This window comes from Phascolarctos cinereus, unplaced genomic scaffold (assembly GCF_003287225.1).
Source record: "Phascolarctos cinereus isolate Bilbo 61053 unplaced genomic scaffold, phaCin_HiC Scaffold_5;HRSCAF=322, whole genome shotgun sequence".
In the NCBI taxonomy this organism is placed as follows: domain Eukaryota; kingdom Metazoa; phylum Chordata; class Mammalia; order Diprotodontia; family Phascolarctidae; genus Phascolarctos; species Phascolarctos cinereus.
In genome coordinates this window covers 33216109-33239499 of record NW_027555958.1, presented here as the reverse complement: position 1 = coordinate 33239499, position 23391 = coordinate 33216109, and the positions used below count along the sequence as shown (strand labels likewise).

General features: G+C 46.1%; 1 protein-coding gene across 5 annotated transcripts in view; it reads right to left on the bottom strand.

Moving 5' to 3' along the window:
• SSH2 (slingshot protein phosphatase 2) overlaps positions 1-23391 on the bottom strand; it is a 255357-nt gene that overhangs the window by 12819 nt on the left and 219147 nt on the right. For all 5 annotated transcript variants that reach the window (XM_020963302.2, XM_020963303.2, XM_078154775.1 and 2 more), the window contains 5 exons: positions 19213-19306; positions 18038-18166; positions 13584-13630; positions 8405-8551; positions 4880-5080 (listed from right to left, as the gene is read on the bottom strand). In XM_020963302.2, the coding sequence (XP_020818961.1) occupies positions 4880-5080; positions 8405-8551; positions 13584-13630; positions 18038-18166; positions 19213-19306 (618 nt within the window). The remainder of the gene's footprint in view (positions 1-4879; positions 5081-8404; positions 8552-13583; positions 13631-18037; positions 18167-19212; positions 19307-23391) is intronic.

Genomic DNA, 23391 nt, shown 5'->3' with positions numbered 1-23391 from the left:
CTTACCCCCCCATAAACTAGAACCTGATATACTAAACACATGGTCCAGTTTGCAAATGGTGGCCTGACATCTGAGCCTGTCTGGCAGAACATAAATCTTCGAGGTACCTGGCTGGCTGGCACACAGAACAACAAACAGGGCTGCTGGCAGCCTGCTGGAGTGGGCCCTGGAGCACCAGAGTGCAAGTGTGCACGTGCACACCCAAACCAAACCTTACACCTGTGAGAACCGGCAAACGAGAGCACATCAGAGAAACCAATGGCTCTCGGACATGCCCTCCTTTGGGGGGTCTGACCAGGAAGATCTGCCTGCTGCAGCCTCTTGTTCATACCACAATTCTTAGTATTTCTGAGATGCCATCAGCACCCTGGACTCCACCCTGACAATCACACACATCTTCTGGGGGAAGTGACAGCCACAAATTGGTCCAGAACAACAGGAAGCCTGCCTAGTGTCACTTCAGCTCAACTTCTTGGATACAGAGCTGTACAACAGGAGAGAGGGAGAGAGGGAGAGGGAGAAGGAGAGGGGGAAGGGGAGAGGGAGAGAGGGAGTGAGGGAGAGGAAGAGAGGGAGAGGGAGAGAGGGAGTGAGGGAGAGGAGGAGAGGGAGAGAGGGAGAGGGGGAGGGGGAGAGGGAGAGGGAGAGAGGGAGGGAGGGAGAGGAGGAGAGGGAGAGGGAGAGAGGGAGAAGGAGAGGGGAGGGAGGGGGAGGGGGAGAGGGGGAGGGGGAGGGAGAGAGGTCCTTCCCTTAGGTTCAAAAGATCAGCTTCACCAGTCCTGGGTGAGGAAGAGTGGCTAGGCATGAAAACAGGAATTTTAGAGGGTGTCAGGCTCAAAGCTAGTTACCTGGGAGAAGGGGGTGAATGAATGAATGAAAAGCATTTGTGAAGCCCTAACTTTGTGCCATGCACTGTGCTAAGTGCAGGGAATGCAGATAAAGAGCTGGACTATTCCCTGATCTCAGGAAGCTCCTACGCTGCCATTCCCATGGCAGCTCCAAAGTTAACCCAACATGGGCTGCGTTAGAAGAGGCCAGCATCCAGAAGGAGGGAGGCCACGGTCTGCCTGCCTTTTCTTAGTGAGACCGCATCAAGACCACTGAGTTTAGCTTTGACACAGACAAGCTCTCTGACACAGGATCAGAGGAGGGAGCCCAGCATGGGGTCACCACCTTTTAGAAGCAGGAGGAATCTTGAAGCCAGCTAGTGCAATGAAAAGGTGTATGGCCACACTATGACATGCCCAAGTAGGCTGAGAGGCCATACAAGACCCTGGCCCTGTCTACTCTACCCTCACTCAGCTGCCAGAGAGAGGCTCCTCAAATCCCACATCTGGCCATGTCACTCACTGTCTTGCTCAAGAAGTTCTAGGGGCCCCTCTTGCTTCTAAGATAACATAAAAACGACTCTGTTTGGCTCAGAAAGCCCTTCACCACTGGGATCTGGCTGCACTCCGCACTCAGTGCCCGTGACTTCCCCCCAAATAGATTCCTTGCTGTTCTCCAGCAGCCTTCCGTCCATCTGTCCCTGCAGCTCTTTGCCCCGGCAGCCCTCAGCATCCCTGGCTCACTTCAGGTCTCAGCTCGTGTCCCCTCCTCTGAGAGGCCTCCTCTGACTGCCCCAACCTAGCCACGGGTACGACCTCTTTATCTGGGCAGCTGTTGCTGTCATCTAGCAGATCACAAACACCCCGAGGAGTGTCTGTCTTTGTCGACTTTGTAGATCGTGTACACAGCAGGAACTCACTTGGGGCTTCTTGCACGAATGGACTGAAAAGCTGGGGACTGGACTCTTGGAGAAGAGAGAGTGAGGGGCATGTGGTGGCTATCTTCATGGAGAAGGGCTCTGTTCTGCTTGGCCTGAGGGCAGAACCGCCTGCAAAGAATTGCAGAGATGACAGAAAAGCTTCCTTAACAATCAGAATTATCCGGAGGGGTGGCTGCTGCCTCCAAAGTGAACAAACGGGTTTCTCCTCACTGGACGTCTTCAAGTGGTGGCCATTGTCGGAGCTGTTGTAGAAATGGCCAACTATTGGGGCACTGACTGGTCAAGGGTTAGGACTCTAGGCCCAGGAGGAGCCAGCAGCTCCGAACACACCATCAGAGACCTGGCTGGAAGCTTGCTGGGCAAGTCCCTTCTCCTCTGGGCCCAAGCTGTCTCTTCTGTCACACGAGGGAGTGGTTGGGATGCCAGCTAAGGTCTCGGGTCTCTGACACTGCATCCCCATCACAGGCTAATCACAGGCACCAATGGGCCAAGACCAAGCTTCGGTAAAAGCACTGGGTCAGCCCCTGGGAGTCTGGAGGACAGGCATGAAAAAAGACATTGGAGGCACTGGGCAGCAAATGGAACTTCTGTGAAAACAGACTATTTGAGACTATTATTTTCCAGAAATATTTGAGAATTTCTAAGGACTTTCCTCTACTACTTACAAAGGTTTCGTTATAGAGCTTGCTGTGATTTAAAGCAGGAGCTGGCCTTGGCACCACCTGGCTACTCACTATACCCACATTCTCTCCTCTTACAGGCCGTGGGCAGGTGGGTGGGCAGGTACAGAGGCAAGCTCTTGGTTTGCTCTGGTGGGGAGGAATAAATTTAGCTACACTCTCTTCATGCTGAAGCCACGCAGCGCCTCCAGATTTTGGCTCTTCAGCTCAAGGGCTGCCCACCAGCAGGGCCCTGTGGAATCCCCATTGGAGCTAGGGGACAGCGGCTGGGGCTGGGGGAGGGGTGCCAACACCTCTAGCGTCCACACCCTTCTCTTTACTCCCAGGGCTGCTGCCCAAGTGCAGCTTCTCACCCATGACCTGGAGGACCCCAAGAGTTTGCTCACGGTCACCCCATTTCCATTTCCTCCCCTCTGCAATACAGACTTCACACAGCCAGAGTGTAGAGTTCTTCGCACCTCAATCAAATCCAGAGCCCTTCATCAGCTGGCTCCAATCTACCTTTCCAGACCTACCATGCACTCTGTCTTTGCTTCCGGCAAGCCAGCCTGCTCACTGTTTCTCACACGTGACACAATCAGTCTCTAGTCTTTGCATCAGCCACCCCTTGCCTGGAACATGCCTCCCCTCTCGATATCTCCAGAGACTTGAAGGGGGTCTCTAGTTTCCTTCAAAGCTCAGCTCGAGCACTATTTCCTGCACAAGGCCTTTCCTAATCACTTCTTCCCCCTAAATCACATTGCATTCACTGCATTACTTCTTAAAGTACTTTCTATGGAGAAAGAGGCAGCACTCTGCGATGGAGGATTGGCATCAGCATTAGGAAGACTGGGGCCTGAGCGCTGCTCCCAGTACGTCCTGGCTGGGTGGCCCAGCAAAGCCCTCAGGAGTCCTCTCGTGGACCATGGGGTGTAGAGAAGCTGCCAGTTTCCCGAGAGCGTCCTCCCTGTGTGACAGGGAAACCACAGGGTGGGCCCAAAAGGAGAGCTCGGTTCTTTAGAGTGTGAACTAATTAAAGTTTAATAATAGATGCTTGCTGATCGACTGATGGACAGCACTGAAGAAGCAAAGGGGCAGGGGTGTGACAGTGTGTGTGTGTGTGTGTGTGTGTGTGTGCGTGCGCCTCTCTGCCTCTCCTCCTGGCTGTCACATACCAGTCCCACGATGGCCAGGAGTCACAGGGGAGGCAATCAGGGAGTCTTCTGTCGCGTTGGGATGCCCCAGCTCTGGAAGGCCTCCGTGTGTGCCTCAATGCCTGCAGTAGCTGAGATGAGAGAACACACACTGAGGCTGGCAGCGCACACAATGGCCTTCCTCTCCCTGGGTCATGTGAGGACACTGCCAGACAGCCTTCTTTCGGGTGTCTAAGAATATAGAATGTTTATGTCTCTTCCTAAACCCTCAGATACTTAAAAAAAAAAAGGGCTTCTGAGAACCGCTTTCCAAGCTAAATTTGAAAGTGTCAGCAAGCTTCCCAGACCCTGCGCGCTCACTTGGCGCTGAGGAGGCCGGGGCGTCCTCCCAGCTCAGGTGACGTCGTGCCAAATTCCGAGTACAGGCGAAAGGCTGGTTTTTGGTGGAAAGCATGATGCTGCGCTGCGGACTTATTTTCACAACGCTGTAGGGGGTGAGAGGGTGGTCCCTTTGCCCGGGAAGGTCTGGAAAAGCTGCTTAAGTGACTTTTCTCAAGGGAAACACTGCCCAGAATCTGGAGAAGAGACTTCAGGTCATGAGACTCGGCGGAGTGAGAACCTGGCTCCAGGCCCAAGTGCTTTCAGTCAGCTCTGCTTATACCATCCAATAACAACCTAGGGCCGGCGCCTAAGCGGAGAGTTCAAACAAACCGGCGTCCAGGATCTGAGCCCTTCAGCACAACCACAAAAGCTTTTTGGGGAGAAGTGCAGGAGACCCATGTCCCCACAAAGGGGATTGGGTTCATCAAGGCAAGGGCAGTTCATCACCGAACACATTTCTGCCTCAAGTTTGGAGCCAGCTGCCAAACGATGGTCAGAAGCAGCTGGCTCTCCTGAAGGAACCTTCCCACTTCAACTCAAAGATGGTTACACTCAATTCAACAAACGCTTCTTAAGCAACTACTACGTGCATAAGGAGAGGCAATGTGGTGTACAGAGCAGCCACTCGAGAAGTCAGGAAGACCTAGATCAGGTCCTACACAAGACAGATGCTGACTGTGTGAGCACGATGTGAAACATGGAGAAAACACTGCAGTGTTTGCTGACTGACTGGCTGACGGGACACGGACTGCTCACTGGACATCACAGGGCCCTAGCACCTAACAAAGCTTCTGAGCTGCCCCAGGTGAGGGAGTTTCCACCGGTTTGGACCAACCCCAAAACACAGGCAGCACCCCAGCTACATTCTCCTTGGTAAGCTGGGGGCAGTCTCCATTCCAAAGTGGCTTCACACTCACCTGGCCAGCAGGATCCCTTGGTACTCCTCCAGCTGCCTCATGAAGCTGGGGTTGGGCTTGGTGACGGTACGCCTTTCTTTCACATAGTCGTAGGCGCGGTCCAAGTTCCAGCCGTACTCCTTCATAGCATAAGCAATCACGGTAGAGGCGGACCGGCTCACCCCCATCTTGCAGTGCACAAGGCATTTAGAGCCATGTTTCCTGGTGTCACGAATTTGGGGGGAAAGAGATGGGAGAAGATATTTTGAAAGCTGCATCCCAAACCTCTGCTGTCCCTTTCTTGCAAATACTTCTACGTACACACACATATCTCTTCAATCACATTGGGGGGCAGGGCCCACAGTCCTGGTAAGATTGGTGAAACCTGGCGACTACTAGAAGGGAATTTCTACGTAGAAGCCCGGCTCCGTTCGGGTGTGGTGTAGGTCAACACCCCCAACTGCCTCAGAGATATTTTTTAACCTCTGCCAATCACTGTCTTGAGAACCACAGTGATTCATTGTACCTAAAAATGTCCTGAACAGCCTCTTGGTAAGTTCCAGCAGGTGTTTTGTCCTTGGGAGGAAAACACGAGCCACATGAAACTAACTCCTCTCCCTCATCCAAACATGTTCTTAAATATCATTGTTCACATTGTGACCCATCCATCTAGTTTTGGGGAGGAGGAAAAAAAAAACCAAAATCAGAACTACGTGATGATCCCATGGCAGAACAGGCTGGACCAAAACATCGTTCAGTTGGGCTATTATAACTTATGGGTGCATCAGTAACATCTACTATGTTCAATTCTTCAGGAAGAAGTGGCATGACTTAAAATGAATTGTGACCTACATAGCTTTGTTTCACTGGACATACGCTGAGCCAAACTACCAACTCAAAAAATGCTCTGGGTGTGTGTGTGTGGTGTCAGACTTCTGTACAAGGAGTCACTCATTCAGGAAGAATGGACATCTATCTGGAGCTTACGGTCTAGTTAGGGAGTCTATAGGCACCACATAAAATACCAAAATAATACTACAAAGCAGTTCTTTAATTATGTGCTAAAATAAGAGAGTATTCTAGATAAGTAAATGTTCTAGGAATTCAGAGGATGTTGGCTGGGAGATCTGGAGCCTCTGATGAGAGGAGGTATGAAGCCCTCACCTGATCAACACCACAATCCCCACAGACGCTGGTGCCTCTCTGATGAATGCCTGCTCTCATTCGTACCATGCACTAGTCCTAGCTTCCCAATGAGACTGTAAGGCCCCTGAAGGCAAGGCCTTCCTCAGCACCCAGGGCTGGATATGGCAGGTGCTTAAATGAATGCCGATTGCACTGACTCCAGCCAGTGGCACTGCAGGGTTTTCTCCAAATTACTGAATGATATTTACCTCATTTCTCACCAGGAGATTTTCATTTCTGGTAAGGAGGCTAATGCCAAGTAACTGGGATGGAAGTGCAGCTCTGTACTCATCTCCCATCAAGCCTGGGTTCCTGTAATGGGTCAAGTTCCCAGTCTATGCCCAAAGTCCTCAGAGAAGCTCTGAACTTTTATACAAATCATGAGCCAAAGGTAATTATAAAAGCTACTATGGAGGGGATGTACCTTTGATACCACTTGAGCTAGACTGCCCAGTGGATGTTTTTTAACTCCTATCAATGAAGGACATGCGATTCTCCCAAAGCACATGAACGCATGTGAAATCTGATTCATTTGAAGCTGTTTTTTCCTTGCGTAGCAAACCCTCCCTCCCATTCAGTTTTTTAAGGAGTCCATCAGGCTATTACTTCAAAATTAATATTGAGAACATTCTTGGGTTCCTGACCCATAAAATGTAGCCTCAAATATTCAGCATGGGCTTGGGGACAACATATGGGAGCCTCTGCTGTTACCAAGGGTGGCAACGTAAAACCCAGCAGGAAAGATGAAAAGGATGGCTATTGTTCAAGCAGGGGGACAGACCAAGAGGCTCCCCTCGACAGTGGGATCTCAGCAGTGCTGGGCGGGGCCACTTATTTGCTCTTGCCTCCAATTCTACACTTATAAAATGAGAATGTTGGACTCGTCCCTGAGGTTCCTTCTGGCTCCAGAACTTGATGATTTTCTAATTCAGAGCCTATGAAAGATTTTGAAGAAAAGAGTGATTTCTGTGAACTTTGGAAGTCGTGGTTTGAGTCATTCTTTTTCGGGTTTTGGGAAAAGCCATAATTTGTGAGATCTTCCTTTCCTCTTGCTCTCCCCGGTTGCAGAGGGACAGGCAGTGATGAGACTTAGTGACAGTGTGGGAGGGAAGCACCTGAACGTCCCCATCCACCCCTCGCCTTTGGTCAGAAAGCATCTTGATTGGCTGAGTGTAAGCTCTGAATTAGAAACCCAACAAATGTAGGCATGGTAAGTCTCTGAGGCTAGAGAATGTCCATCAAGTTTAGGGTCTCTGATCCTTGGGCCAGGATTTAGAGGGTAAATAATGAAAAGAGGAGTGCCAAGACGAAGAGGGATGATACTCTTCTGGGATACATTTCCAAACACTCTGATCCTCAAGGAAGTCGAGTGGGGTCCCAGTCTGGGTCAGTTTCTTAGAAAGGGCTAACTTAGAGTAAAAAGGATTCAGGGTAGCTAAAAAATAGATATCCTGAACTTGGAGGTATTGAGAAATCACAGACTCCTTGCTGGAGAGCCATTAAAAGTAAAAGATTGCTGTTTCCTAGGGATGATTTGAACGTGATCTTGCCTGAAAGGATGGGTCAGGTTGGGATGGCTAGGGCATGGACAAGACTGCTTTTTAATGCCCTTTCCAATATAAGTTCTATGATTAAAGAAAATGGATTATTATGTATACATTATTATTATATAGTATTAAAGAAAATGAAAGTAAATCTATAGGCATAAAAGATATACTGTATATATAAAAGCTACTTAAATTAAGGAACAACAAAAAAAGACTGAGGGATAAAAATCATACCATTTAGAGCACAGGATAATAAAGTTGTATTCCAAAATGTAAAAGCTGTTCCTCGATCATGGGCTGTATTTTTGTATAGGTGGTAGGCCTACAGACTATGGTTTGCTGACCTCTGATATAGAATGTCATCTTAATAAAACAAGGGTGGGGAAGGATTTCCAAAGAATTTTTAGTCCAACAATTATATCCAGAGAAGACCATATGTAAGTCATCTCTTTGATACAGGATAGAAAGAGCTCTTTGAGGAGGTAGGCTCTAGAACCTGTCTGCCACCTGAAGAATCCCACCCTGAAAGTTCTTCCTTCTGGCTGATCTAAATTCCTCCTGCTGTAGCTTAAGGCAGTTTTCTCTGGTTTTGTACACAGCAGAGATGGCTAACATCTGCTTCCTATAAAGCCTTCACATTTCTGAAGATTAACGTTACTCTTTAGGCGCAATAATCTCAGTTCCTTTAGCCATTTTCTTACCTTTTTTTCTAGCTCATCTCAAGGGCATTCAGATGTCCCAATCCCTATCTCAAGGTGGGTGAGAGCAAGAGAAAAAAGAGAAAAGAAAATGCATTTCTGTGGGTCGTGCTTACTTGGCTTTGGAGATGAATTTGTAAGTATCATTCCAGTAGGCCAGCAGGTCTGTGGCTTCCTCGTCATACACCCGGATATTATGATACTCAAAGACCCCTGGGAAGAAGTTATCTATTTCCCGAGTTACATTTAAGATGTACCGTACCCTATAAGGAACGCAAAGAGAGATCTGATTGGTGGTTATTGTGACAGGTTACAAAAACCCAATCCAAATCCAGAAATAAGCATCCTCTAGTTTCCATTTTCCTTAGTTAAAAGTGATCCTTTTCTCCAGTGCTGAATTGAAATGAACAAGGAGCTGCCCAGAGGAGAAAGAATCCAATAAAAGGATTTAGTCATCTAATTCAAACAAGGCTTGTCTGAAAAGGGAATTGAGCATATTGGAAGTGGGAATTTAGCCTAAAAGGTGAACTTGCTTCCTGAGAGCCTTCTTGACAAATCCAGCACCCAATCCTCACTTTCATTTTATAGAGGGTCAGGCAACCTTCTCTAGGCAGGCTCTAGGGAATGAGCTTTATGTTTTATTGCATACTAGAAAAAATACCACGAGGCTATGGAGCAGTTTCCCATTTTATTTGCTTTATGGCCATTCTCATTAAAATTACGACTAATATAATCTGCCTCTATAAGTCACGTGCACAAAACCAGACCAGCAGATACTCCCCCTCCCCCCAAAAAGGACCCCTGTGAGGACCTAAATCCGCCCCCTTTCAAGAGAGATCTAGAAACTAGATCCTTTGCTCCCCCTTCTCTGTTCTAAAGCATATCTCAGTTCAATGTGTTGTGTTTTTCATGCGGCAAAGCAACAATTCTTAGATGGGTTCCAGGTACTCCCTCAAGCTGAGGGGCTTGCAGAAAGTAGTTCTTATATTATTAAAAAAAAAAAAGAGGATTCTTGGGACAAAATGCTGGGAAGGAACAGAAATCCATCCTGGGATGATACCTCACACTCAGGACAGAGTAGATCCAGGAAAATATCAACGAAATCCTGGGCTTAATTTGTCAAAAGGCCTACATGGTAAGGCAGGAAGAATGAAGAACAGCTATGTATATATGTGAAGTCACTGCTTCAAGTTCTCTCTCTACTAGACGGTAAGGAATCCATTTTATTTAAATGTCGGATCTCTCCAACAGTTAGCACGGTGCTTAAAGAACACTGGAATTCTATAGATTTGTTAATATCAGAAAGTTAAAAGCAATAATTCAACTATATCATACCAAATCTATGCTTTGGACCACTCAATTTATTTTCACGTGGCAAACACTCTCAGATCCATTCCTAGAAACAAAGGTCCCCTGTCCCCATCCCCCACCATGCACCTGCCATAGAATCTCACATTTGGAAGAGACCACAGAGGTCAACCATCTGACCCTTAGTTGAAGAATGTGTCCCCTCTAGAACCCTGCCCTGCCTCTTCCCGTTCCCCCCAATAACTGGTAGGTCTTTCCTAACTCTCCCAGCCACCAGAGCCCTCTCTCCCCAAAGTGCTTGTGGTCATTTGGTGTACATTCTCAAAAAGAAGCTCCTTGAAAGCAGGGAAGGTTTCCCTTCTGTCTTTGATTTCCTGGCGCTTAGTAGGCACTTAGCAAATGTCATTAAATCAGTCAACATCTTATGCTACTATATGTCTATGCTATCATGAGACAGTCCTAAATATTATTAAAATTATTAGAAGTATTTTCCTTATCTTGAGCCAGACTGAGCCTCCCTGTAGCTCTCACCAATGGGCCGAGGTATACTGACAAGGTCAATTCTTCTCTAGGCTTTCAGGACACAACTCTCTCTTCTGGTTTTCCTCCTATGTATCTGACTCTTCCTTCTCAGTCCCCTGACTGTCTACCCCATCCTATTTACTTCCTATTTTCCTTCATACATTGGTTGTTGATACAGATTTGTTTGCTTGCTGTCTAGTCCATTAGATTGTAAGCTCTCTGAGGGCAGACTCATCTTTGGACCGTTTTTGGTATGCCCAGTGCTTTAGCATAGTGCTTGGCACACAGTAGGTGTTTAATAAATGTTTGCTGACTGACTCTTTTACATGACAATCTTTCAAATTTTTGAAGGCAATGATCATGTCTTCCTCCAAGTCTTTTCAAGGTTAAACATTTCCAATAAATGAACATTAATTAAGCACCTAACGTGCTGGGCACTGAGCTAAACGTCTGGGATATAAAGAGAGAAGAGAAACGGCCCCTATCCATGAGTAGCTAACATTCCAACATTCCCAGTTCTTGCAATGGCTCCTCCCTTGACCATCTTTGGCTCCCCTTCTCTAGTCACAATGCAATTTCTCAATAGTTTTCCTAATGTGGTGCAGAGAGGTGGTTGCAATATAGAACTGAAAAAGATCCTTCTTGACAATACAGTCAGTGTTTTCTAAAGTAAGTTTTGCTCATCCCTCCTGTTATGATAATATCCTTCTATCAACACAGCCCCAGATCACACTGTCCCTTTCTTGGTTGTCATATCACATCATGAGCTTCAAAGTTCACTAAAATCCCTAAGATCTTTAAAGAAAGTCCTCTTACAAAAGCCACCACCAACTCAACTCTAAAGAAAGCTGTGGGAGAAGTACTTCCAGGCCAGAGGTTTGAATTTTTCTTCTTCTGAGGGAGATCTGATGGTTGGGCTTACTTCACCAAACTTCAGGTTTCACTTCTGGAGGTCCAAAACATAGATGCATATTTGGAAGCACTATGGAACCCAAGCACTGTTTGACCTGGGTGGGTGCTCCAATCATCCTCTATGTAACAGGTGACAAGGCCACAGAGGTTGGCTGGGTTACCTAAGGTCACACAGTGGTAGCCCCAGGATTACATCACAGCTCAAGGTTCTCTCCACTACACCATACTGCTCCTTATTGAACAGAAGCTGGAGCAGGAACCCAAGAAGGCACTTGGTCCAGGCTATGGCCTTCAGGAAGTTTTTTTAGGAAGGACTAAAACCATCCCAAGTGGAGGGCTGGTTACTTCCTTTCCGAGTTTCTCCAGGGATGGAGACCACACAACCCACCTCAATTATCCATTACAGCATCTTATCGCCTTGTTTTCTTAATGTCCAGCTGTGCAAACAATCTTTGTCCTGCTTTCATATAAGCCCATTCTCTTTTTCTCCCCCACACCTCTATGGACACAAAACACAACCGCTCTACATCCTTTTCATCCAAACCTTTCACAGACTTGGAGAAGAATTCGGCACCTGATTGAGCCTTCCCTTTTCTAGGCTTCATAATTCTAACTCCTTTAACCAGCTGTTATTCAACCCTTGAAGGCTGGCTTAGCCCTGCTTCAGCTTCTACATGTAAAACTAACAGCCTAACTCTGCCATTTTAAAACAGGGGAGACTTCGGGCCCAGAAAAGGTAAGTGATCTATTTGCCCAAGGACACAGAAGTAGGAAACATCAGAGCTGAGATTCAAACCTCCTTTTCAAACTGTGACCCCGACCTTCTGTAACACTGCAATGGGCTTATGACCTTTTCAAGTCATGGTTTTTAATACATAAAAGTATCCTGTCCATTTTTTTCCCTAATGACACTGTTATTGACTCCCACTCAGCTTGTGAGGGGCCCAGCCAGACTTTTCCTCTTCTGAGCCTTTGTTTATTTTGTTTCTTTCTTCCCCTAGAGTACCCCTGAGCCTCCCGGAAGTGCATCCTGTTTGGGTAAGATCAACTCCGTCTAATTGGTCATGGTAATCTTGAATGGCATTCTCATTTTCCAAGGTATTAGCAACTCTGCCTGATTTAAAATTGTCCCTAGCTTTGATGACCTCAATTCATCTTTTCAGGTCATCAGTACTAATGTTTTAGGACTGATTTAAGGGTCTGGGAGAAGCCAGAAAAAGTTTTAAAATGGAGAGGAAGTTAAGAAGGCTTTATATTATTTTCATCTGTTACAAAAACAAAACCCTACATTTAGAATTTCTCCTTTAGAGGGGGAGGGACCTGATTCTTCCCAACAGCTCCTGCCCTCCCTGCGTTGGGACACTCAGACTACATCCGTGTTGTCTCTGTTGACGGGATGTCAGCTCTGGGAGAGCAAGGGCTGTCTCATTTTTGCATTTTTAGAGTCGAGGACATAGCAGACACTATGTAAAAAATGCTTATCAGCTGATTGATCTATGGGTAGGTGTTTATAGGATCAAGAGGGAACTTAGAGATAACCTAGTCCTCTCTTCTAAAGAAAGAAACCGAGGCCAGAGACCTGCTCAAGGTCATGCAGTGTTTGGTGTCCCAGTGCCTCCCAGCTGCCTCCATCTTCTTTCCATCTGTCACTGGGCAAGACACAGAACTGAGGTCTGATCATTACTGCAGGATCTCTTAGTGGTCTATACCAAATCCTTCAAAACCTCTCTTTTCTCACAATCGCTCAGTCGGGTGTTTTCCTGACATTTCCTTGCTTGGTGGGATTAGTGACTCTCAGTGCACCTGGGTGCTTAGGAAATCATTCCTTGGGAGGAAAAACTGGGGGGGAGTGACTTTTTCTTGTGGGTTTCCTGATGATGAAGACAGCAGTGACTGATGAAGCCTACTGTGAGACTGGCTAGCTAGCTTTCACATCCCTGTTTAGGAGGACTACCCTCAAGAGTGCTACACTATTTTATCTTCTCTGACTGGACTGATCTGACCCCTATAGTCAGGGAGAAATAAGAGAATTTTAGAATTGGAAGGGACCCTGGTGGTCAGCGATCCCAAATCCAATCCTGAAGCAGGCAATTCCTCCACTAATGCCCAGTAGGCATCAGCCAGGAAAATAACAAGGGAAGATGGTTAGCCATTTGCTTCTTGTCTACTTAATCTGGTCCTGGTTTTTTTTTTTTTGTAAAACACAAATCTCCTTACCACTTAGAATGACATATCTCAACACAGGGTAGATGTATGTGCCCTATTTCAGACACTTATTGGTCATTAAGAAAACTTATTATTTAAATAACAAATTTGTTCTTATAATCCTAAATAAGGATGGAATCTGATGGTACTATTTAATTTTAAATGACATCAAAGAGTTAGCATTTTACTTTCTGAAATCTAATGTCCACCCCATGTAGTTTTGCCTTTTGTAAGAGGCTTGTAGCCTCTCTTTGTTAAGCTTCACAGACACTTGTGCTGAGCACGAGCTGGGAGCAGCAGTAGATGGGAGCCAGTGTTTGCACAGGGCTGTGTCTGATTGGGGCTTACCCTCGGTTCTGCAAGTCTTCCAAATTGGAGGCGTTCCATTCTGAGCCCTGCACAATCAAAATGACAAAATTAGGTAAAGTTAGCCCCCAAAGAAACAGAAGGGCAGCACTAGAGTCCTGACGGTAAAGATGGTGGATGATATTGGCTGGACTTAAGCAATCTCACACGCTACAGAGGGGAAATTACCATGATCCTTCCAGAGAACAAAAAAGGACAGTTCTAGTGGGGAAAGTGAAAGGAAACAGTGAATATTTCAAAACACAGAGACTGAATCAGATGTAGGTCTAAGTGCTGCAATAAGAAGTGCTGCAACCTAGAAGAGAGTCAGATTACTGAGGGTGGGGGAGGTTTGCTAGGAAACAACATCCACTCCATACTCAAGTTTCCATTTTGGGAAGAGGCCAGTGGGAGATGGAACTCCACCTTTCCTATCAGGTTCGGGTTCACTGACTTGTACACAGAAAGATGGCAATGGTCTTGCTGGCTCTCTGTGTGTGTGTGTGTGTGTGTGTTCAGTCTTACAATGGAATTGTAACTAACTTAAAAAGAAAGCAAGAACAGCAAAGGGCACCAGAAAGTAAAATAACTAAGTCACAGGAAATGGGGGACAGGGAGATATGACAGCCCAGTCCTCACTAGGTTCAGAAACCAAGCTCCTAAAAAGGAGAGTGTGCAGGATGGAATTCATAATAGGGAAGCCAGCACTACTCAGCTGCCTGAGAGAATTCACTGGAAATGGCTTGTGAGTTCATTAGGAAAACAATAGTATAGACAATAAGAAGACGTCCCCGTGTTCTGAGCTGCTGACTAAGTGAAGCCAGGCCAAAGTTGCACTGTCCAGGGTGGAGGGCTACCTTGGGGTCGGCTCCAGTGGGAGAAGGCAACCTAAACACCACGAAGATCAAATCCCAGGGCCCTCCCACAGCCCCAGCCTGACGTGTGTGGACACACTTCTGCTGCGAGGCTCGCATCACTCACCAGAGTGATGCGAGGAGTTTTTTTTATCTTCTTCACAACATGCCATGCAGAAAATCTTGGGACATTTTCAATTCTGAAATGTGCAATTTCCATCTTTTCTCTCTCTTTCCTTTCATCATGCCCTGGCCTAAATCCCTTAATGAGAAAACTCTCTTAAAACATCAGCTGTAGGAATTATCTTTTCCAGAAATTCAACCTTTCTAGCCAATCCAAGAAGGACATCCCAACTGGAGCCTGAAGAAGTCCCTGACAGTCAGGACCAGTCATACTAAATATCCCATTGCTGGGAGATCCATGAAGAGTTTTTGACCTAGGGTCTTCAGACCACATTCCCCTCTCACCCCCACCAACAGTCATGTGGAGAGGTTTCAGGGGATTAGGGACCTTGGATAGGGAAAAAAATGCCATCTTTATTTCTCTCTCCAACAGAAATGCAGTGTTTCTTCCAATTACAAATGTAGGCAACAAACTACCATAGTTTCAGCAGAACCTATGACTTTGATCTCCAACAGAAATCACAGACATGTTCATATAAAATGACTGTCATTGCAGGTATCTCAAAACATCATTCACACTTACTACTTCTGTAGTTATCAACACACTTAACCAGGGTCTTCCTGTCTATGAATTGTAATGCAATAGAACTGGTTTTCTTTGTAACCCCATTATGTGTTCAATCACCTGCTTCTGAGAAAGGGTCCCTGGGCTTCTCCAGGCTGCTGCCCAAGACACGAACCAGGTTCAGAACTCATGCACAAGGCCAAGGCAGCGATTTTGTAAGGGAGCTGGCTGGGAAAAGTCCTTTCTTTGCTCTTTTCCTTCTCTCCGCATGGGAAGCTCCAGGAATCGAGGCATGAGCTTCGGCTGCCCAGCAGCTGCCCCTTTGGAGGGAGGTTTGTGCCTCTTTGTTTCCAAGTTAAGGGGCAAAGGGGCCACATTCCACTCCAGGGTTTATCTTGTGAGCTTTCCATCTACTAACTCATCTGCCATCTCGCCCTCTCTGCAGTGAAGGGCCTTCTATGAGGATGCCGTTGTTGACCTTCACACAGAGAGTATCTTGCCTTAGGGACTTTGTCTCTGTTTTTTCACTGCATCCAACCTTCCTAGACCTTGCCTACCTTGTCCAGAAACTGACCAGGCTTCCCCTCAATCTCACCCACCGGCACATTTCCTTTAAGGTCACTCCATACCAGTTAAACCCTTTCTGCACAAATCCACGCAAACAGATACTCTTCCAACAGGGGTGGGGAGGGGGAGATGCTGCCACCTCACTTGTACCAGGCTGGGTGTGTTCCCCGCACAGCAGCTGTGCACAAGATGAGCTGCCCTAAAGAAAATTAACACTCCAACTTGCAGCTGGAATAAGACGTCTTTTCCCTGTCGATTTCTGGGAAACCTAGGGGAGCACAGATGCTCTGAAGGAGAGCCCTCTGGACAGATGACGAGGCATCCCAAAAGGGAGGGAGCTGCCAAGGAAAAGCAGCTGAAATAGAAGAGGATTTCGAGCTCTAAGGGAGTCAGGTGGTTACCTAAGCCAGAGAGTAGGAAGCTAAGACCCAGAGGGCACCAGTGACTTGCCCAAGGCCCACCAACAGACAGTAAACAGGCTTTCAGCCAGATCCTCTGCTATTTCTACTATACTCCATCCTTCAGTGCTTGGAACAGAGATCAACACACATTTGTGAGATGAAGAAATGAATGAGCCCATCACAGAAGACAAAGCAATCTGATCACACTACTGCTTTGGAAATGGTTAAGCTTCAAGATCTGCCAGTATTATTTCCCAAGAAAGGCATACATTCAAAATATTCCAAGTTGTCCACCCTGTAGGAAAATGTTATGACGTGGAATTTTTTTTTGGTTTTACTTCCTTTTAAGCCAGAGTAAGGGTTCTTCCTTTGTTTGTGTCCCAGACCTCTTGGGCAGCACCTGGTAACACTACTACGGTCTGTTGACAACACTCGTAATTGAGGGAAACACTAAATTTCAGTTGCGGTTAATGAAAACAAAGATATAAAACCTGCACTACTGAACCTCCAGGGCTATCCTAAGGGAAGAGTTCTGTAACCTGGACAGTTCTGGGGCAACATGGACTCTTATTAAGCATCTTTTGTATCTGGCTTGGAAAGAGCTTTGTTTGAAGTCTTGATCCCAGTTGCCTAATCCACACTGGGATAGCAGGTGGCCCCGGAGGGTCCTGGGTGGCTGCTGTGAAGCAGGATCTGACCATATCTGGTAACCATTCTTTCCCAGGTCAGCTGTGAGGCCGCCATAATCCCAGATTTGGATGGGGATGACCTCTAGTCCTTGGCCTTGGGTCCTCTCTGGAAGATGGGACATCCAGGGTAGAAGCTGTGGCAGGGCTGTGTGCAGATGACGGGGGCAGGGCCTTTCAGAGCCTTCTAGAGAGAACACACAGATTCTTTCCAAACTGTATGGGGCCTTTTAAAAGAGCAGGGAATTTGATCGCCTGAGGAAAGTAGGCACAGTAGCCAACAAAGTCGGGCACTTCATGTATGGAAAGGTCAATGGCAAGTTTTGCAGTGGGATCTGCATTCACAGTTGGCAACAAACATTGGACAACACTAAAGGAAGGAGTGGAGGACCTCCCTCCCCCACCCTCTTCCAGGGCACTCCTTTTTCAAAAGTGTTCCAGGGCTGCACAAAGCAGCAACTCACTCCATGGGGCAGACACGTGCTTTTCAGAGGAGACTCAGCCTCATAACTCAGGGTACCACATCCTCAAGTCTGAATGGGACCACCCTGGAATTATTTAGGGTGGGGACAATACGTAAGTCCTATCCTTCTCTCTTTTTTCTCTTCTACTGCCCCCCCCCCAGCTCTGTGGAGTCAGAGGATACAAGCTCTCCTGATGTGGCCACAGGTGGTCACTATGAGGTCCCTGGGCCTTAGTTTCCCCATTTGTAAAATGAGGCCATTAGAACAGATGTCCCCTGTGGTCTCTTCCAATTTTAGAGCTATGTTCTTATCATTCTTCATTTCTTAGCCATTTCAATGCTTGTAAAAGAAATAAAATTCAAAACAGCCCATTTAGGTCTTTGTTAGTATTTCTAGTAGATTTTGTGGCAGGAGATAAAATCTAAAATAATTTTTTTGGGTTGTCTATGGACTTCCATCATGTGGTTCCTTTTGCCACGGATAACACAGTGGAAGATATTTAACATTTGGGAAAAGAATGTGCTGGGGCACGTACCAAGCTTGTCTTAACGGTGGCTATAATGTGGTCCCACATCACCTGAAGCTCAGGCATCGTACCAGGAACCTCATGGTTTCTGGGATTTAAAGAGCACATCAATCTTCACCTTCCAGGGAGATTCCCACACACGTGTCCAGCCCCAGGCATGTCCAGGATGTGGAAAAGAGATGCAGGAGAATCCACCTCCTTGACCCTGCTGCCTGAGACTTGTAGGGGGCTAGAGCCCTACAAGCATCAAGGATGTGGGAACAGCGCTTACCAGAAACACGTGCTCGAAGATTTGTGTGGGGCTGTCCATCTGTCCTAGGATCACGATCATCTCATTATCTATGAACTCTTTGAACTCCCGAAGGTTGCATGCCATCTGCATTTCTAACTCTGTTCGTATCTGAGAAAACAACGGGGTTCATAGATTCTTATATTTTTAATTAAAATTGTAGCTCAAAACTAATTAACTACTTACACATCAATCTATTTTCTCTTTCAACTTGGTAACTTTTACACTGCTACAATTAATGTTTACACAATATTTGCATAATGGTTATTTGTATATGCTTACTAGATCATGTTTATATAGGCTGATTGGACATGTCATTGGTATATGCCCACTAGACTGTGAGCTCCAACCCACAGTTAAGTTTTTATATTCCCATAAGCAATACTGTGGTGCTTTCAATACAGTAGGCACATAATAAATGGTTGTTGAATAAATGACTACCGGCTTTGATGCTAAGTCCTATAGGTAGAGGGAAAGTATGTATGTTAAGGTGAACACCAAGTTACTACCAGCCCTTCTTCCTTTGGTCAGGGGCACATGAGATGGGACATGAGCCCCAGGACAGCACCAATCACCAGGGTTTTATGCCTCCTACACATCCCTATTATTCCAGCTGGAGTTACATTTCAAACAATCAATTTAACTCCTTCTACTCTCCTCCCCCCAACTTTGTCTGTTAAGGAAATGCTTCAAGAGAATAGAACCTCTATTCTCATGGAGGTGGGTCCTTAGAGGCTTAGGTTTTCTCTCTTAGGACTTTCCAATCATTCCAGAGCCAGCAGTGAACCAAACAGGGCAAAACACAATAACTCAACGGCAAAATGATAGAAGAGGATTTAGCTTCTCCACAATCGAGCTCAAGCTAAAGACATCTGATTTACAATCTATACCCAGCACGTTTTTATTTTTATTTTGTCTGTATTTTATTAATACTTTTATAGAGCTCTTTGCAAGAATTGGCAGAGATCTAAACATGTAAATTTCCATATTTACACAGTATTGCACCGTGTTAATATATGCCATATAGCCCCTTACTTACTCTTCACCACATCAATCATCCCACAACCACCATTACCACCCAACCCTGAACCCGCACTTGTTATCACTCTATCCTTTAAGCACAAACCTAGGAATAACATGGATCTGAAGTCCCTCACCTCTTTGGACGTAATATTTTCCAAATCCTTCTGCATCATAATTTCCCTTAGTTTGGTCTTGATTAACCTTTCTGTGCGTTCTCGTTCAGTTGGGCTGAAAAGAGAAAACGGTGATTGTTTAGAAGAGGATCAACAAAGGCTAACTGGGTTAACACTACAAAATTGACAAGGTGTTGGAGTGCACTAGATTACAGAGGTAGGAGGCAAAAAATGAATGATTTTTTAACATCAATTTTTAAATTCTGAGTTGCAAATTCTCTCCCTCCTTCCAGCCCCTCGCCCACCCATTGACAAGGCAAGCAATATGATAACCCATTATACATGTGAAGTCCTGCAAAACATATTTCCGTATAAGCTATATTGCCAAAAAAAAGCCAAGAAAAATAAAGTGAAAAAAAATATGCTTCAATCTGTACTGAGAATTCATCACTTCTCTCCCTGGAGGTGAGAGCACTTTGATCACGAGTCTTTGGGAAGTGTTGTGGATGACTGTATTGATCATCGTCACAATAGTGCTGTTACTGTTTACAATGTTCTCATTCCCTTCAAGGAATCAATGTTTTAAATGATATTTTTCTTTTTCTGAATTTATGATCTAGGAGGAGAGGGGAGCACAGTGCACTGGGGGAAATGCTGGATCACAGTCTCAATCCTTGGCCTTCTAATTACTGCCTGCATGATCTTAGGAAAGCTGATGTCCTACCTTGAGGCCCCAGTTCTCTCCTCCACAAAATCAGGAGGTGAAATTGCTTCCAAGGTCTCTTCTAGCTCTACGTTCTATGGTATGAGCATAAACATGCTTTGGTGCAATTGGGTAAATGACCATACTACAAGGAAGAACATGGCGAGGGAGCAAAGTACATACCAAGTACTCTGGGGGTCCCAGAGAAGAGAGAGAAAACTTATCCTTGAGGGGCAGGAAGGGCAAGGTAAAAATAGGGAAGACTTTACAAAGGAAGTAAATCTGAGTTAGGACTTGAAGGAAAGGTAGGATTTCAGCAGATGGCTATTTGATCCTAGAGGCAATAGGCCGCACTGGAGTGCCTATAACTAGAGTCACATTTTAGTTACCTCTGAACCCTAAATCCTCCTGGAAAAGAGTTTATAGGAAACAAGGGTCAGAGCCCATGTGAGCACTTCAGTCACACACACCTGAGCTTGGCTCCTCCTCAGTGAAAGCTAAGAAGCATAAAGCACACCATGTCTACAGTATCAGGGTGGTTTGGAGAAAGAAGGGACCAGACAGGGAGACCCAGGTGAGGCAGGGGGAGGGCCCACCCTAGGGGAGGAGTGGTGGCACAAGGGACTGTGTAAAGAGAGAAGGCAAAGTAGATGAGATGTGTGGTAGAGACAGAAATAACAAGGTCTGGCAGCTGACTTAATACATGGGGTGAGTGAGAGTGAAGAAATGAAATTATACCCAAACTGGGAACCAGAAAGGCTGGAGAATAACAGGGAAGTTTGGGAGGAAAGACAATGAGCTCTGTTTTGGACATGCTGAATCGGAGAGACCGAGGGGAATCTCAATTCCAAATGTCTCATAGGCATTTGTTGTTGAGGAATGAGAGTGCAGGAGAGAGATTCAGCTGGGAGTCATCTGTAGGGAGATAATAATAGAACCACGAGGGTGATGAGATCACCAAGTATAGAAAGAAAAGAGAAGATGGCTCAAGACAGAGTCTTCAGCGTCCCCCCCAGAGTAGGGGAATGTGCTGGATGAAGGTGCAGCAAAGGAGACTCAGGAGTGGTCAGAGAGGAAGAGAAGCAAGGGAGGGCAGAGGCACGAAAAACCAAGAGAGAAAACATCTTAACATCTTATCATCTGGACACTGGGGGATTAAATGGAAGACATCATGGGCTCCCACTGTTCTAGTTTGCCCCAAATCTCTCGTGGCCAGATCCTGAGTCTGATCTACCGTGTGATGTCTTGTGTTCCTCGCAGAGGTTGAGTTCTGGGGAAGATGGGAAGGCCTTGGTGCCCTCCCCAGGTAGGAACACCATGACACCTCCTAGGTTCAGATTCTGCCTTTGTGGTCCACTGCTGGCATGACTTAGGAAGCTGCTTCACCTTTCTGGCCTCACTTTCTCCAGACAAGGAACCAGATTAGACAATTTGGACTAGATAATTTCTACGTTTTTCTCCAATGCTAAATCTACAGCCTTAGGATCCATTCTCTTTCTAGGAATGAAATTCAGGCACCAGGTCATTAAGATGTGCCCCAAATGTTTACATAAGGATTTGAGATAAGTGCAAGAATGATGGACACTCAGCCCGTCATATTTTACAAAGCTTTTTCCTGGCAACAAAGCTTAGAGGCAGAGACTAAAAACACTATTGTTTCCATCTTATGGATGAAGACACAGAGGCTCTGAGAGGTTCTCTGACTTGCCCACCCTCCCACTGCCAATCTATCAGAATTGGGCCCTGAACCCAGTTCTTCTCAGTTCCCAGAAGAATATGGCGGATTTTCAATCCAGTTTAGCCCAGACATGAACAAAATTATTGGGCTTCCTTTGGGTTTCTTGCCCACTTAAAAAGTCAATAAACATTTATTAAGTGCTTACTACGTGCCATGCATCATGCTAAGAACTGGGGATACAAAAAGAGGCAACAGACACTCCCTGCCCTCAAGAAGCTCACAATCTGATGAGGGAGACAAAGAAACAACCATATACAATCAAGTTATATTCAGGATAAATAGGAAATGAGAAGGAAGGCACTAGAATTAAGAGGGGTTGGGAAAGACTTCCTGTAAGAGATGGGATTTTAGCTAGAACTTAAAGGAAGATAGGGAAGCAGGCAGGCAGAGATGAAGGAGAGCATTCCAGGAATGGGGGACAGCCAGAGAAAACGCCTAGAGCTGAGAGAAGAGGATGTTGTTTATGGAAAAGCCAGGAGGCCAGGGTCACTGGATCGAAGAGCCCGTGGTGGGAGTAAGGTATAAGAAGACTGGAAAGGTAGGAGAAGCCATGTTATGAAGGGCTTTGAAAGTCAACAGAGCTTTTTGTATTTGCTCCTGGAGGCAACAGGGAGCCATTGGAGTTTCTTAAGAAGGGAGAAATGACAGGGTTAGGCCTGTACTTTGGGAAAATCACTATTATTATTATTATTATTATTATTAAATAAAATTACTCTTGGAACTCTGACTAGGGAATTGGGTCTCCAATTACAAGATAACTGGCTCAACCTGACTGCACCCTGCGCCATAACCCAGCCATGCTCTTTTACACTGTTGCACGTGAGGAACCCAGACACAGTGGCTCGATCTGTTTTGTCTTTCCTCCCCACCTACCCAAGAAAGGTGTCAGCTGGGTTCATCCTTACATGGAAATGGAAAAGGACTAAGGGCTTAGGCATGCTGCCCATTCCTGCTGCTGACAGCCTTATCACTGGCTGTAAAAATAGCTTTAGTAATCTCTGAAGATGGACGCTCTCAGCCCACAACCATGGGCTTCCTCCTGCTCCAGCTCTTAAGTTTCCCATGAAACCTGCAGGCTGACGGCTCACACCCAGGCTCTTTTTCTGACACTCAGTCACAGTGTCTCTACAGAGTAGTTCATAAATAAAATTCTGAACCTCCCTTTCTGATTTTTCTCCAGATGAAGTTGATGAGGACACACAGGAGAAAATAGCACAAACCAGCCAGTCATTTCTTTAACTTATTGACGTCTTGGGGTTTGGTGTGAATGGGCTAGCTGGATGTCCAGACTCAGTGACCTCCTGCTTTATGCTTCTTGGCTCTCACTGAGGATGAGGCAAGCTCAGGTGTATGTGACTGAAGCGCTCACATCAGCTCTGACATCCATGACCCTTGTTTCCTACGAACACTTTCCCAGGAGGATTTAGGGTTCAGAGGTAGCTAAAATGCGACACTAGTGATAGGCTTTTCCATTTAACTTGGGGTTTTAGGGAAGGCAAATGGGAGTTATTTTAGTTTTCGAAACATGTTCTTACTAGCAAGGAAATACAAGCTGCAACTCAAGTCAGGTGGGGACCTTGAAGACCCTAAATGAGAACTGTGAGACCAAAGTGATGTCAAACACAGGCTACATACCGGGGAGGGCTCAAGGGGATGGAGAGAGAAAGAGATAGACAGACCGGGTGGGGAGGGAGGGAGGAAAGGGGAGAAGAGGGGAGGGAGAGGGAGAGAGGGGAGAGAGGGAGAGAGAGACAGAGAG